The sequence below is a fragment of the Atractosteus spatula genome, chromosome 7 (genome assembly GCF_055471065.1).
Source record: "Atractosteus spatula isolate fAtrSpa1 chromosome 7, fAtrSpa1.hap1, whole genome shotgun sequence".
Taxonomy (NCBI): Eukaryota; Metazoa; Chordata; class Actinopteri; order Semionotiformes; family Lepisosteidae; genus Atractosteus; species Atractosteus spatula.
The window spans coordinates 9,726,251-9,742,264 of NC_142712.1; the positions used below are offsets into that span (position 1 = coordinate 9,726,251).

The window sequence follows — 16,014 nt, forward strand, 5'->3', positions numbered from 1 at the left end:
AGCACACTACATACTAGATTTTAATGTTGAACAACCTTGCTCATGCATTTTTTTTATTTCAAAGTTGACAAGCATCTCATTTTGTTGTTCTGCATTCCCATACCTGCAACATCGGTGGTTCTCGTACCTAATCGACCATGACTGATTGCGGGTTTTTTTTTTAATTGATTGTTAAAATGCTAATACAACTCCTAGGCATTTCAGAGTTGTTACTGAGTCATCCCATTTCACTGGGTGGGCGCATCGTCTTTTGGTATGTGGCAACCAATCACGTTAATTGAAGGCAGCGTTCGAATGTTTGTATAATACAAAAGAGGGCGTCACAACGCCAGTAACTCAAACCGACCAATCGAGAGCCGACGACGTAGCTGGGCGTCTAACTAATTTTGTATGACGCTGGTGTGTTGAACCACGGCGGCCATCTTGTTGCTAAAAAGATCGGAAGCTAACGCAGGAGAGAAAGGAGAAACGGTTTCTCTCTGGAAGCGTAACAAAAGGATAAGTAAAAAAATATGTCCGATGATGTTTAAAAAGGACTGATTTATCATTTTCTTTAGCTAAATACATAAGATTGTAGTGGAAAATCGAGTAGACACGACGAATGATGACGGACGACGCAGCGAGGGAAGATGCCTGCAGAGAGTACCAGTCGTCCCTTGAAGATTTGACTTTCAACAGCAAACCTCACATCAATATGCTGACCATTCTGGCGGAGGAGAACCTGCATTTCGCCAAGGATATCGTCGCAATTATCGAAGCACAAATCGCCAAGGTTTTTATGAAAATAGAATTTTATTTTAACTCATTTCAACTGTTTAATTCTCGACACAGCATTTATAGCCGTAGTAGTCACAACATGGCGACCTCTCTTCACTGTAACTTAGAGCTCGGCCTGCCAAATTACAGTCCCACGGTGTTATTCTTAAGTTTTAACGTAGCATTAGGCCCTTAAAACAGTTGTTCTATTTGGAACGTAGGAAACAGCATTCGTAAAACGCACTAGATTATTTGTCGAAAATATGAAATTTGATAGAAGAGCCCAAAATTAGTACAGATTAATTATTAACATAACTTAGTATTTAAAAATTAAAAATTTGATTTTTTTTTCTGCGTAACCCGTGGAAGTGGCCGAGTAATTGTGCGGTTATTTGTACTGTGGGAATTATACAATATGGCGACGGTGAAAGACACGGTCGGCCATTTAAAGAAGTTGACATCATCCTTTAGCACGTGGTGTAGGGTCCGAGTATAAATTACTGCGTTCTCTAATACCAGTATCTTATTACTAATGTGAGGTTTTGCTTTATATGTGCAATACCTTATTAGTGAAAATTGTGCCCAGGGCCTTAAACGTAATTTCCTGCATTTTCAACCAGAACGCTAACAATTTTACATTAACCTTCAGTCCTTTTCTAGGCTGTTGAATAAAATCCCCCCACAGTCGCGTTGCTGTTGTGCGTTTTACCGGCACAATCACAGCATTGATCGCGATGTTGAATCCACATACTTTTAAGTGGAATTCGTAAATGCATTAACAGGATTGGCTCGAATGTTTTAAAAGTAAAAAAAACGCGACGCGCGAAGTAGTTCAAATGAAATGTAAATGCTGAAGCCTTGGTACTGGTATTCCTGGTTGAAAATGCAGCCTGAAAACCTGATTAAAAAGCGCTTTTCTGAGTGCAATGTTCAAGCTGGTAATAATATCAAGCTTAAGATCCTTCATGCGGCTGATAAATGGGTTAACCAAGAGCAATTCCAGATTGTCGAGTGGTGATTACTCGTCTTAAAACATGAATTTTGAATGTCTATGAATGGTATTTAAAATGTGACAATAAAAAATATTAAATATGGTTTTGTCTTTTTTATTTCCCGGTGTAAGTTATTGGTTTAAAAACAATCGCCTTGGTAAAACATTTGTTTGTACTAGTGGTCTTGACTTCAATGCTTAAGGTCTCAGTCGTGAACCTCAAATCTATTTTTTTTAGGCTGGGAGAGAAACTTATTTTATTCCCTGTGTCGGAGAGCCTTCTCAAGTTCGTCACCATATAGCTTCCCTTTTTTTATAACGTGACCTTTTTTTTGGAGCCAACTTCTGAAACATTCTGCGAATTGGTATTTTTCATTTGGGTAATTATAACCTGACCTGACCTTCATTGTTGAAGTCGGGTTTTGAAACTGACTGTGCAGGCATTTTGTTACATTAGGAGGGGACACTTTGAATTTACTGTTCTTTTCGTGTAACAACGGAACTGTTTGAGGTTTTCATCAAATATTGAAATCCCGGGAAGACGCTAAATTTTCTACATGGTTGTTTCAGGTTCAAAACTTGACTGTCCTTCTGATTCAAGGTTTTAGTCAGCAAAATATAACGTCTGTTGAACTGCAGGAATATTCCTGTTCAAAGAGTAAATTCTGATTCCAGTGTTGTATATTGCTCTTTACATTTCTTTGAGTGGTCACTGCAACTGGGAAATCTTTCTGTTCTTAGGTGTTGTAAAGACACATGAAATGTGATCAACTAGCCATTTTTTTTGCAGACAAGTTTTTTTTTGTCCCCTTTTGGTGATCTGACTATTGTTTATGTTTTTATATGCTTTTGCTGTTACATCTGTAAAGCAACAAGATTTTTTTTCTGGATCTGATTACCAGCTCAGTTTTGGTGTGGAACTTTTCATTGGTACCTGTCATGCTAAAAATTGAATGAATAATTAAATTCAAATTGAACATGTTTTTCACCCATATTTTTATTTTGCGATTGGTTTTTTTTTTAGTGGGCCTACAAGTTTCTCCAAGGTAAATTAACGGACTGATTGTTTTGAAGCTGAATATTTCATCAGGAAAGACATTGCTATTAACTGATGTGTTATGGACATGAATACTCAAAATGTGCTTTGAATGGCTTACTTTGAAGAAGTGTGTGAAGGTTTTTGCCAATTTTTAAAATTAAGAAGCTCAACTAAACATTTAAATGTCTGTTTAAAAAGAAAATGCACTTTTAAGGTTTCATGCATGGTAACAATTTTAAGAGTTTTGCACTGGTATCATGACTGTTGAAAGAAGTTTAAAATGTTTTTCCACTAACACCAAAACAAAGGATCATTTTTACCTCTGGGGGCAAGGATTATAATTCAGATTTTTTCCTGAATGAAATTAACTTTCTTGGATTTTTTTAATTGTTTTGGACTGTTCAAGATCGCGAACCTTCATTTTTTTAATGAAACAAATGCTGCCATGTCTTGATGTCTTCAGCAAAATGGTTGTAATCAATTGGGCTGACACTGAATTGCCTGAAATGGCATTTCAAAACCTGGGATTGAGGAGAAAGTTCTTTCCAGATGCTAATTGAAGACTTCTTGCCTATTGCAACAGCATGGATTTTTTTTCCCACTACAATAATTCCAAATGCAAACATCATTCTAAATATGTAATTAAAAGGGGAATTAGTAAAACTTAAAGGTGATTGCTTGAGAAAAGGTAATGTGTTTTAGTGTCCCTTAAACTTCATCCTGGGGTAGAAGAGAAGACCTCTGACATTCCGTTTTTCTGTGTGCATCTTAACTGTTCAAGCAGTACGTGATACAGTAGACAGTTTTCCCTAATGTGTAACCAGAAATGAAAGTGCCAAGATGGATTTTGACACATGTTAACAATATGATATGGGATCTAAGTGTTTTGCTATGTTCTAAACTGTTCAAGTTTTCTATCACTTTAGGCACCTCCTTCAGAGAAGCTTCCAGTTTTATACTTAGTGGATTCCATTGTGAAGAATGTTGGGCGGGAGTATCTTGCAACGTTCACAAAAAACCTAGTCCATACATTTATTTGTGTTTTTGAAAAGGTATATGTTCTTTTGGAGTTATTCATGTCTTTTCAGAAACATGATGACGTAGGTTTTATAACAGATGCAAAATAGATGTAGTTCTTTTAATGTGGCTTGACTCTTCTATGTAAGTTAATGTTGCTGCTTTTAATTCTATGTTATAACGTGTACCAGCAAAATGTTGCAGAAATGCTGAATTGAATGTAATTTTTACACGAGCTCTTACGTACAACTTAAGTGTTAAAAGAAATAGAATAGCTATCACTTTATATTTCAGATATCAATTTTATTAAAGGTTCACGTTAATTGATCTAAATATAACTTTGAAAGTCTGATATTAATGTTATTTAACTTTATTTTTAATCAGATTTAATGTTTAAAATGAACATGTAAAATCTATTGCTTTGTGTGTGCAATAAAATGTAAAATGTTAAGTTTTCTTCCAAATGTCATATTGAAGTTTGAACAATGAGCAGCATTTCCTGGGCTCTTGGAATTTGTCTGCAAGTTATTTGGAAGCGATCAGCATCTGCTTAAGTACTGGGGCTGCTGGGTTATGTACAGTTTCTAAATTTCTAAGCAGCTTTGAGCTCAGCATTTTGCTGTATAGGAAGTAATTCCTGTATGTGTAAGAACTTTGCCCTTTTGAAGATGTATTCAAATGTGTATAGTTTAGGATTCACTAGATCAGCTAATCTTTTGAAATAGCGTTTGAAGTTTATTAATTGATTAAAAAATAATTTTACATTTAAAATGTTTATGTATATAATTATATTGTGAAGCACCAAGCTCCATATCAGAGTCCATATGTAATGTTCGCAGATTGTGAAGTTTAGGGTTGTTCTTGAGACGGATCAGTGAATTGAAACCTGAGTTGGATATTTGTTGCTGTAAAAATGTACCTTAGCACCAAGTTGTAGTTTTCTTTTTATTTTAGGTGGATGAGAACACTAGAAAAAGTCTTTTCAAATTGCGTTCCACTTGGGAAGAAATTTTCCCATTGAAGAAACTGTATGCCTTAGATGTGCGGGTGAACTCCTTAGATCCTGCCTGGCCAATTAGACCTCTGCCCCCAAATGTGAATAGTTCAAGCATTCACGTGAATCCTAGATTTTTAAAGCCGGTAAGTAATAGTTTCTGTCATATAAATGTTAATTTTATTATGTTCAGTATCAACATTTTTTACCTGTCACAATTTGATTGAAAACCGTGACTGCTGTTGAAAAGTAATTCACAAACTGAAGGAAAACAAAGCAGTAGTTATTAGACTTTTCTACCTCTTTGTTTAGACACCCTTTTCGTCCCAATATCTTTTTCTCTACCTCCGGGATAATTTAGAGATGAGGAAAAGAAGATATTTTTGGCGGGGGGTAATTGTTGATTTCGATAAACCTTTTTTGTTTTTCTTCACTAGAATGAGGAAATTCCTCCCAGGGCAAGTACCCCACAGGTTGCACCCCACCCAGTTGTAAATGAGAAGAATTTGACACAGGAGCAAATAATAAGGCAACAGCTGCTTGCAAAGCAAAAACAGTTGATTGAGCTTCAGCAGAAGAAGCTAGAGTTAGAGCTTGAACAAACTAAAGCCCAATTGGTGAGTGATGCTTTTTTATTAATGGTGTGAATGCTGCTACCTCTTGATTAATCCTTTCCCTTACTACCAGACAGGTCTATTTAAGAACGTTTTAGAAATGCACAGCAGCACAAATCTTGATTGAGTATGGTGTGAATGGTTCGCGGTGAGGGTTTTCATTTTTTGTGGTAGATGCAAGGTATAAGGCTTTTGGAATAAACTTTTTGGTTACATATTTAGGAACATCCTTCAGAAGGTTTTGAGTTTTACCATTTTTGTTTTAAATGCGAGAAGGTTATAATCTTTTTTACCTTGTAATTTGCTAGAAATCTTATTAAAGATTTTACAACTTTCCCATGCATGATTTTATTTAAGCGTAATATGTTTTTTCTTTTTCAAATAAGTTTCAAATGTTATGTCCTCGTTCTGCTCTTTTATTAATGTTTTCTTTTGTTTTAAAGGCTGCTAATCAACTGGGATCCATCAAGTCACAAGTTAGTGCTCCAAGCCAACCCCAACCCCCCGCTGTCAGTAAAGGACCTCCTCCGGTTGCTGCACCCTCTGACAAATCTTGGCTTCCACCACAGCAGGATATCAGAGTTTCCACAAGAGATCCTCGTTTGAATCGGGCCGGTCAGCAGTCTACACCGGTAAAAGAGAAAGTGCCAAATACAAAGGAAAGTTACAACCTAGGGACTATTTCAAATGCTCCTGACAAGAAGGCAAATCCATCAGCTGACAAACAAAGCAAGACTGAAAAATCGAAGTCATTGAAAAAAGAGACGGTAGTAGAAGATAAGCCAAAATCCAAGTCACCCTCTCCACTGAAGGCTTTTCAGAGCAAAAGTAAATGTTCTGATTTGGACAGTGTCAAGGGACCAGACTTAAACAAAAGAGATCCAAGGTTACGGAAGCATTTGCATGATAAGGCTGATGTCAAAGAAGATGAAATTAAAGAAAAGAAGAAAGGTGTTGAGAAAAAGGAGAGGGAAGACTCTAGCAAAGCCTCTGAGCACAGATCTTCAAGTACTAAAAATAAATTAGCTAATGGTGCTGTCAACAAACACGAGAGAAATGAAACTTCTGATAAACAAGACCCGAAACTGAGCAAATCAAACGCAAGGAAAAGGTCGCGGTCACGATCTCGGTCACCCTTATTGCATTCCCCGAAGAGAAAAGACAGGCGTTCACCGAAGAGAAGAACGCGAAGTATTTCATCTTCCCCCCCTAAATCTGGAAAGGGGAGACAATCTGGAGGCAGGCATTCACATACTGATGACTTTACTAATGCAAGAGATGAAAGAAGTATCCCGAAAAAGAACACCGGTGATCCTAGAAGACCCAAAAGATCCCTAGAGGACAGAAGTGTTGAATCCAGGGATTCTCCAAGATTACCTTTAGAACTGAAAGAGAATCCGAAAAGATGGAGGAGCGGATGGGAGGAAAATAAACAGTAAGTATTTTATTAGTGGTGTACAAAACTAGATTCATGTTATAAGTGTCCTTAACTATATGTTACGTAGTTAAATAGAATGTACCTGTTCTGCGGGAATCAGCTTTTTTAATTTGGGTACATAGTGGGTTAAAGGAAAGTTAAACAATTTTTAACCGTTCAAATGTTTATAAAACAAAGTTGTGAGGATTTTTTAAATAAGGAATGGTATTGTTAATTGTATTCTCAATTCTTTTAAAGTATGAAACAGAATGAAGAGAATTTGGCACATGGAAAACCGGGCCCTCAAAGACACAAAACACCGTGGCCTGGTAATCAAAGAATTCCTCGCTTGTCAAAGCAGCATCGTTTAAGTGTGGATGCCAACCTACAAATACCTGAGGTGCTAAACTCTGCAAGTAAAAGAGATCTGCTTAAAAAGGTACTTTTTAAGAGCCTGTTTTTCAGTAATGTGGGGTAGTTATTGCTTGATCAAAACAGATTTCCAGTTTTTAGGCTTTGCAGTAAGTTCTGTAGAGACCCCCAGAGCTATTTTTAAATAGAAGCTTTTTAAATTCACATCTGGGATTTTTAAAATATCAGTTTGCAAGTAAATCATTAAAATATGGATTCAGAATTCAATAGGCAAACCTATTTTTTTCTGGATGTAGTTTTGGCATCAAAAATAGTAAAACAATGTTAATGCACTAAAATTAAAATTGCATTTTCAAATTCATTTGTAAGATTTTAACTAATCAAAAGGTGTTCAAATTTATCTTATTATTTATCTTATTATTCTTCTCCTATACTAGGGTAGTATTATTAAAGTAGCCACTGTAATAACATAGTAATTAGACTTGAAATAAGAGTAGTTGCATATTAATGTAGTATAGAGGCTGATTTAAGTACTTAAACCATCATTTAATTTGTTTTTAACCTTTTTTTCTAAGGCAAGCAAAAGGCATGCAGATGGAGAAATAAGCCAGGAGGAGTTTCTTTGTGTGGCCCACCAAATTAAACAGCTGTTTCAATATCAAGAAGAAAAGCAAAGGTCTGATTCCTGGGAAGGAAACAGTGAAGATGGGCAATATGGATCAAAGAAGAAGCCGTTATTATCAACACCGCCTTCACAACATGCAAATATGTCAGATGCTGAAATATCTTACTATGAGCATAAAGCTAAGTTAAGAAGAACACAGGTCCAGCATCAAGGTAATGATGTTTGGGATGCAGATGAGAGTCAGGAAGAGAACTACTCAAATGCTGAAACACATGTAAAAGAATGCGAGGCATCCAAAGGACACCCTGGACCAAGGATTGGGGATGGCCAGTTTAGAAAACGGTCTCCGTTTACAAAAGGGTCTAGGCATCCTTCTTCCTTAACTGGTAGCAGATTTCGTGGACATAATAAGCAGTTATCTCAAAACGGTAAAGAGAAGTTGGAAGAGCATGATACATTAGTAGAAATTACTAAAGAATTATCTAGTAATAAAAGAGAAGTTCCCAGGCAAAGGGGCCGGCCTGGACAGGATTACATCAAGACAGATGATCTTCGTGAATATAGTGGTACTGATGAAAGGCTAAAGTTTAAGACAGAAGGCAAGTGCAAAGTTGTTTGTGTTTCTAAATGAAATATGTTAATGAGTTGCACATTGTACATTTTTAAAAATCATTTTGTGTTTTGACAGGTGGCAGAGAGCATCATTCACCTTACAGTGATCGACAGCAGCCTTTGAGACCATCTTATGATGGAAATGAAAAAGAAAGTTTAGGTGCAGCTCAAAGGAGATTTGGTGGAACAGCTGAAGGACCAAAATTTGAGGAGTCTGCAAATCATCCTTGTTCAAGAGTTGATGAATCCAGCAAAAATGACCGATTATCCATTAAATCAGGTCCTTCCTTTAATAATTCACCAGGTCACCCTGACCAGTCAATTAGCGTTGATGGACCTTCTGGAAAGTCCCCTGTTCCAGTGTTTGATGGACCACCTAGCTCAGAACTGGAAAGCCAGCAATTGCCAAGGCATGAAGCCAATCCCAGCCAAAGATTTGAAGCCACTTCGACGGGTGATGGTCTTGTCACGCTGCCAGAAAACGATGATCATTTAAGCCACGATGTCACTTCCAGGCGCGATGTACATCCAGGAAAAGAAAGGATTGGATCAAAAGGTCAAATGCTATGTGAATCTCCAGGACATACACCACCACCTGTTGCAGATGGTCCATTAAGATTTGAAGGACAGTTGGTTCCTCATAGGTTTGATGGACCACAAGGTCCGCAGCCTTTGATGATGTTTGATGGGCCCAGTGGTCACTTAGGTCAGCCTAGGTATGATGCGCCAACAAGACAGCATGCACAAGGGAGGTTTGATGTTAATCTAGGACAACAAGGTCCTGGGAGATTTGATGGCCCACCAGGACATTTAGGGTCAAGATTTGATGGACAACATCAACAGGGTCCAGGCCGATATGATGGCCCACAAGGACCAGGAAGATTCGAAGGACCACCAGTACAGCAAGCCCCAGTGAGGTTTGAAGGACCTGGTAGATTTGATGGTCCATCTATGCAACCTGGTCCAGTGAGGTTTGAAGAGCCTCAGGGTCAGCAGGGTCCAGGCAGATTTGATGGACCTCATCAGCAAGGTGTAGGTAGATTTGATGGGCCACTTGGACAGCAGGGTCCAGGGAGATTTGATGGGCAAGGTCCAGGTAGATTTGATGGGCCACAGATGCATCATGGACCTGGTAGATTTGATAGCCCAATGAGATTTGATGGCCCCCATATGCAGCAAGGTCCTGGTAGGTTTGAAGGCCCCATGAGATTTGGTGGTCCACAGCAAGGACCAGGAAGATTTGATGTGCCTTCAGGGCAGCAGGGTCCGATGAGGTTTGAGAGCCCAGTGGGTCAGCAAGGTCCAATGCGGTTTGAGGGCCCTCAAGGACAGTTAGGTCCTGGGAGATTTGAGGGGCAGTCAGTGCAACCTGGTATGACAAGATTTGATTGTCCACCAGGTCAGCAAGGTCATCCCAGGTTCTGTGGACCTCAAAACCAGTTGAGACCACAGGTTCCACCAATTTTTGATGCACCTCAGGGTCAGGGACCATTACAGTTTGATGGACAGGGCAATCCTCAACCATCAAATTTCAACATGCCAAATCTTAGATTTGGGGAACCTGTAGGCATGTTTGGTAGCACACCTCAACAGTTCCAAGGACAACAGAATATGCCTCAAGGATCAAATTTCAATGGGCAACCAGGTGCTGGCCCCTCTGGTTTTGCAAATTCATACTGCCAATCTGCTGCTCCTTTTTATAACGCTGGTGCCACAGTTGGAAACATGAACACCTCTGTACCAGCTGGAACCATCATCCCACAACAACCTGTAAGTAGTTTGGCTATTTGTTGATAGTACATTGAATTTCCCTTTCCACTGTCTACACTGCCTTAAATAATTAGGTAATGTTTGTCTCCATAACTGTGGCTATATTAACTGAGATAAAAATTGAGAGTGACAATTCTTTACATTATTCATGCTGTAATGTAGCGGTGTGCATTTAAAGTTTAGAATATAGCAAGAAAAGTATAAATGCAATAGGTGATATTCTAGTCAACATTGTCATTTGTATTACATGCATGGGCAGTAATTGTATTTCTAATTTGTTTTTCTTCCTTTAGATGAACATTCTGCCTGCCCTCGCTAAAAACCAACCTCCAGCTCCTTACACCCAAGGGCAGCCATATATACCACCATCTCAGAACGCTGTGCCTTTCAATCAACCAGGTATGGTGATAATGCAAACTGATAGGTGTGTGACTAACTTTTTATTAAATGACCTTTTAGACTTGGACCTGTCTACATTTTCCCAAGGTTTAATAAATGAGCACATCAGAATGAATGGATTAACATTTGTGGCTTCATCTGTATTTGATTTAAATATTTTTTTCTACTTGTATTATATTTGTTTTTCCAATTTTAATTCGCAAAATATTTTGTCAGGTTCACAGTTCACACCTCCTGAAAGCCATTTTGGGCAAGTTGATGTCAATGATCTGTTATCAAAGCTTATTTCTACTGGAATCATCAAACCTACACAGACTGAAACACCTCCCAGTGGTAAGACTGTATTAAATCGTATCGATACATTACTACGTTAAAAGGAAACTGCAATGATATTTTTATGCTGAAAAGAGAAGAAAGAAGACAATATTTCAGCTGCGAAGCCTTCTTCGGGTGTGAGGAAGACATGCCTGAAGAAGGCTCCACAGCCAAAACGTTTTCTTTCTTCTCTTTTCAGCATGGAATAAACCTATTACTTGTCCCTTTGCAGCCTACACATGCTGATGCAGCTACCCACCTGAACTACTTCATGCTGTTTTTATGTTTTGGGGTTTGAAAGAATTGGCACTGATTAGTTTCAGACCCCATTAAAAGTAAAATGTAAATTGGAGGTTTAACACATTATTGTGTACATCACAAAATAGACAACATTTTCAGATATGCGCAACGCAATATTGGTGTCATTGCGATTCGGAATCAGGCAACAAAACTCCCAGTGACTTGAGGCAGCCTTATCATATTGTAAAGAAGCAGGATTGTGAATATATATTTTTTTAATCCAATAGACATATTGCTCTCGACTTTGAGACAGTTTTGACGACAAATACTATTTTTTAATTCTGCACGCAGATCACATTGGATCATTTCTACAGTGAAATGTCTGCTGCACAACCTGTAGTTATTCATTCATGCATCACATTACATTAGTTATTACAGTGACTAGTGAACAAGAAGGGCTGCCTTGCGTCGGAATTCTTGTGCAAGATTAGTGACTTGTGTTAAAATGGTGACCATACAGTACTTCCACAGAGTTCATGATTTTGTGCTTAATTCGAAAATAAAAATTTTGCGAAGCAGTCAATTTATTTTGTTACCGAAATGTAATAACTGGTCAGACACCAGGACTGCCGTTACCCTTTAAGTGTCATTAAATGGAGATAGTGCAGTATATGGTTTCCTATGATTTTGTTGTAATGTTTAAGAGAATTTCAGATGCACGGCTGTAACATTATTCTAGATCTTTGGAATACTCAGTGACTGATAATGTAATGCTGTGTGTTTTTTAGAAACGGCTGTACCTCCTCAGTCTCAATCAGCGGTTGAAGAGGAAGAGGAGGAGGAGCAAGACGATGACCAGAATGTCCCTGATCTCACTGGTTTCATGATTGAGGATATGAAACAGTGAGTACTCTTTCTTTAGTTTTCAAACACGCAAAGGAGTGTTTCCATTATGTTCTTTGTATATTGTGGTTGAAATGTAAATATTCATACTTTGATACGTGATCTTTCATTAATAATTTCTTCTTTAGTTTGTATGTGTGTTTTTTCAGTTGTTTCAGTTGTCTTGTATGTGACTTTGGGCTTTTTAAGTTTGAGATCTTTTTAGGGATTTCTGAAATTATTGCAAGAAAATGGAACTGCATAAAGGATGTTTTTCTTTAACAAAACATGCAAGCCTTTAAGAATTTTTCATTCTAAGTTGATCAGCAAAATGCACTATTTAAAGGTCCAGTTGCAAAAGAAAATGTCAGACTAATTCACACATTTTATGTGCTAGGTAGTACATAAAATAAATATTGTAAAATTAACAAGCTTGCAAAGTATTCTTGAGGGGTGTTACAGAAAGACTTCTGTAATGCATCTTAGATGTCTTGTAAGACAGCTAGGAATGTAAAAAATTGCAAGATGACTGCCACTTTGATTTTTTTTCAATCAATATTTTTTCTGCTTTACTTAACAGGCGATATGACAGTGTTATTAATAGACTTTACACTGGAATTCAGTGTTATTCCTGTGGGATGCGTTTTACGGCTTCACAAACCGATGTGTACGCAGACCATCTGGATTGGCATTACCGGCAAAACCGATCAGAGAAGGACATCAGCAAGAAAGTCACACATCGGAGGTGGTACTATAGTCTGACGGTAAGCCTGGTTTTCTGGCTAGTTCCCTTCATAACCTAATAGGGTAGCTCCTTGGCACTTTGTACAGGGAATCTGATAGAGGGGTATAGGATAACATTTTTTATTTTGATAATAAATGACTGTTAAAAGGTGTCGCTAGTGTGTGGTGAAAAATGGAAAATGTATAAGTCCGGTTTTGTATTACAAAATATTGCTGTAATACCATTGTTCTCTGTGGTTTAATTTACTTGTATAGTGTGATAAGTTGAAGAACATTCTCAGTGTTGTCGATTTTTTTATTTGTAGGACTGGATAGAATTTGAAGAAATAGCTGATCTTGAAGAGCGAGCAAAAAGCCAGTTTTTTGAGAAAGTTCATGAAGAAGTGGTGCAAAAGACTCAAGAAGCTGCAAAAGAAAAGGAATTCCAAAGTGTAAAGGCAGCTCCAGATGTAGTTCATGAGGTAAGTCAAAATAAAGTCACTTCTTTAAATGTTCTGGTCGTGCATTCTATGTAAGTGAAGCATATCTAGCTTATATTAATTTATTCCTTAGCCTTTTGTAAAATAAATGCTGTTCTGTGTTTTAGATTTTCTCCATTATGAAACATTTCTAAAAATATTGAGATCTCTGGGAAAACAAATTGGAATGATTGTAAGAGGAGCAGAAAGGGTTGTTCGAGAGTAGGATCCTTTGGTGAGGAGACAGCAAGTTTAAAATAGTAACCACTTGAACTGATCTTTTTCTCTTTTACTCCTCGAAGTCCTGTGAAATTTGCCAGGAGCAGTTTGAGATGTATTGGGAAGAAGAGGAAGAGGAATGGCACCTTAAAAATGCTATTCGTGTTGAAGGAAAGGTATGTAACGAACGAGACCTGAAATGTCAAATAGGCAGCTCTATTAATTTTTCAATTGATCCTTAATTGAGAAGAGCTAAAATGTTGCAGACATTTTCCCAACAGTTTTCATGTAATTGATTAGATTGTCAAAGGTTGAGTAATGTGCGTCATGAACAAAGTTAGGTCTGGGTGTGTATAGTTGGTATTCTAGTGTTCTGTTATCACATAAACTGAAAGAGAAAGTAAAATGCATTATACTTGGACCTTGTTTTCTTTTTAGTAGTTGTGAAAGTTTTGATACTAAGTGCTTTTTAATTCATTTACAGACTTACCATCCTTCATGTTATGAAGATTACAAAAATGTAAGTAAGGTTTTTGTCTAAATCTCCGAAATGGTGAAGTGAATTTGTTTTTCTGTTTTTTGCTAGTACTTGAGTGTGGCTAGAATGTTTATTTGTCCAATTATTTTTTTTATAAAGACATCTTCATTTGTGGACTGCACTCCATCACCAAGTAAAGCCCCGGTGGAAAATCCTTTAAATAAATTAATCAAGAAAGAAATTGAAGATCCATCTACTTGCACCAGTGTTAAAGAAGAGCCAGATATACAGAGCAGCTGCACAGAAGAAAATGTTAAAGAAGAAGTTCATATAAAATCGGAGGCTGAAACTCAAGATGCCAGTGCAATTATTTTTTAAATAATGCTGCTTTTTGTGTTTTTTATTAGTAAGACTGCATAGTACTGTATTTTTGTTTTGTAAAGAAAAGCTATTTTTATATTCATATCTGAGGCAGGGTCCTCAGCTGTGTATACTTTAAATACATTTTTGTATTTTGAATTACCTGCCAAATTCAGGTGTTACTGCTGTGTGAATGCTCTGTGAACATGTACCTTGGAAAAAAATGTATAAGATTTAATTTATAAATAAATCTATTTTTGCTATTCTTGGTGTAATGATAATAAACCTACTACTAGCATTTTTGATTTTGGTTTAAGCATTTTTAAGAGGTCTCCAAAAACATTTGTAAATAATTCTAAGTATCCTAAAGTTTGTTCTTTAAGCTCGTGTTCTGCAGAGGTTACTGTTTGGGACATAATGAAAATGGGGAAATTATGAAGGTTTTTTTTTCTCTAGTTAACCTATTAAATGGAATGAGAATTTTTTTTTTGTAGCTGGGTGTACAAAAGGTAAGGTAGCTTCCATATTAGTTTTTTTGCTTTACTTTAAAGTGTATATTTTTATTCAGTGGGGACTTAATATTGACTAGAATACTTTGTGAATACGTCTTTGTGGTACAGGTTTCTAATTACATAAGTATTAAGTTGAAAATTCTAAACGTTATTTATTTTCAGGTCTTTTGCAGAGTTAATGAAAAGGGGAACTCTGCTTGACAATATTGGGTATTCAATAAAATAAATATGAAAATTTGCTTTGAGTCTGTGTTTTAAGTGTTTTCGTTTTCCTTTAAAGTTTCTGACTTTGTCACAAAAAAACAATAAAATCCTTCAATAAAGTCTATATCTGTCTACTGTGTGTTTATGTAAACTCTTCTAGCCAATGCAATATTAAAGTTCCTTGTATCTTTCCAGTTCAGTGCAATTAACCAATTCTGTATAGTCACAGCTGAAAGAAAGGTATAGATTTTATCCTGCGGTACTTCTGACTGGATTATTTAATATGGATTTTGAATTGTCAACTTGACCACATAAAACTAAATTAAAATTCACACATGGACAAATATCTTTATTCTGGAATAATGATTATTTCTGGAATTAGTGTAAAGCTTTGATAATGAGCACTTCAGCTGAGTTTAGAAAGTGGTCTGTTGGCTGTAAACATCTGGGCTATGCAAAGGAATTGTTTACAAAAGGTGTGCTATTAAATGTGACTGCTACAATAATTTGTACCAATATTTATAGAGTTTAAAAGGGAAAAAGAGTACTGGGCGATGGCACTGGTTTCATATTCATTTTCATATTCATGTTTGTGAAAGCGGTAAACATTCCTTGCATTTAGCTTCTTTCATGCCAAAAGGTTACAAAGTTCTTTATTATATAGGAAGCGAGATCCATTTCATCCATGTTTGTTTGGGCAATGTGTGGTTTCTGTGATCTGCCAACAATTTCAATCCATAATGAACTGGGAAAAGAAGTGAGATGCTTCAACAAATGAATTCAGCATAAAATACAAATACCTGACTGTAAGCCCAGGGCGGTTTTACTCTACAACAGTGGAGTTAACACCCCTACTCTTAAGGTCAATGGTATTTTTAGTCGGTACCTCAGTTAAATGTCTAGTTTGAAGGATGTTCGAGTAGGTAGCTGCGTCAGCATATGTAGGCTCCAAAGGAACAAGTAAAGGTTTATTTCATGCTGAAAAGAGAAGAAAGG

The 16,014-nt window shown here is 37.0% G+C and overlaps 1 protein-coding gene across 3 annotated transcripts; it reads left to right on the forward strand.

The window, feature by feature from the left end:
* The first annotated feature begins 425 nt into the window (after positions 1 to 425).
* Positions 426 to 15,125, forward strand: pcf11 (PCF11 cleavage and polyadenylation factor subunit). 3 transcript variants are annotated; one of them, XM_088920554.1, is made up of 16 exons: positions 426 to 772; positions 3,713 to 3,838; positions 4,758 to 4,943; positions 5,235 to 5,414; positions 5,855 to 6,846; positions 7,087 to 7,267; positions 7,776 to 8,424; positions 8,514 to 10,207; positions 10,501 to 10,606; positions 10,823 to 10,939; positions 11,950 to 12,064; positions 12,624 to 12,807; positions 13,093 to 13,248; positions 13,548 to 13,640; positions 13,949 to 13,984; positions 14,102 to 15,125. In XM_088920554.1, the coding sequence occupies exons 1-16, from the start codon at positions 602 to 604 to the stop codon at positions 14,318 to 14,320; spliced, it is 5,205 nt and encodes a 1,734-aa protein (XP_088776680.1). In that variant the 5' UTR covers positions 426 to 601; the 3' UTR covers positions 14,321 to 15,125. The 3 variants fall into 3 exon arrangements, with proteins under 3 accessions (XP_088776680.1, XP_088776682.1, XP_088776681.1); XM_088920556.1 differs by having other exon boundaries at positions 455 to 772; positions 7,776 to 8,037; XM_088920555.1 differs by lacking the exon at positions 5,235 to 5,414 and having other exon boundaries at positions 455 to 772.
* The last annotated feature ends 889 nt before the right edge of the window (positions 15,126 to 16,014 follow it).

Coding starts and splice junctions, on each gene's coding strand:
- pcf11 (XM_088920554.1), top strand. CDS start 602: ATGATGACGGACGACGCAGCGAGGGAAGATGCCTGCAGAGAGTACCAG. Junction 8,425..8,513: donor GCTAAAGTTTAAGACAGAAG/GCAAGTGCAAAG, acceptor GTGTTTTGACAG/GTGGCAGAGAGCATCATTCA. Junction 13,985..14,101: donor GTTATGAAGATTACAAAAAT/GTAAGTAAGGTT, acceptor TTTTTTATAAAG/ACATCTTCATTTGTGGACTG.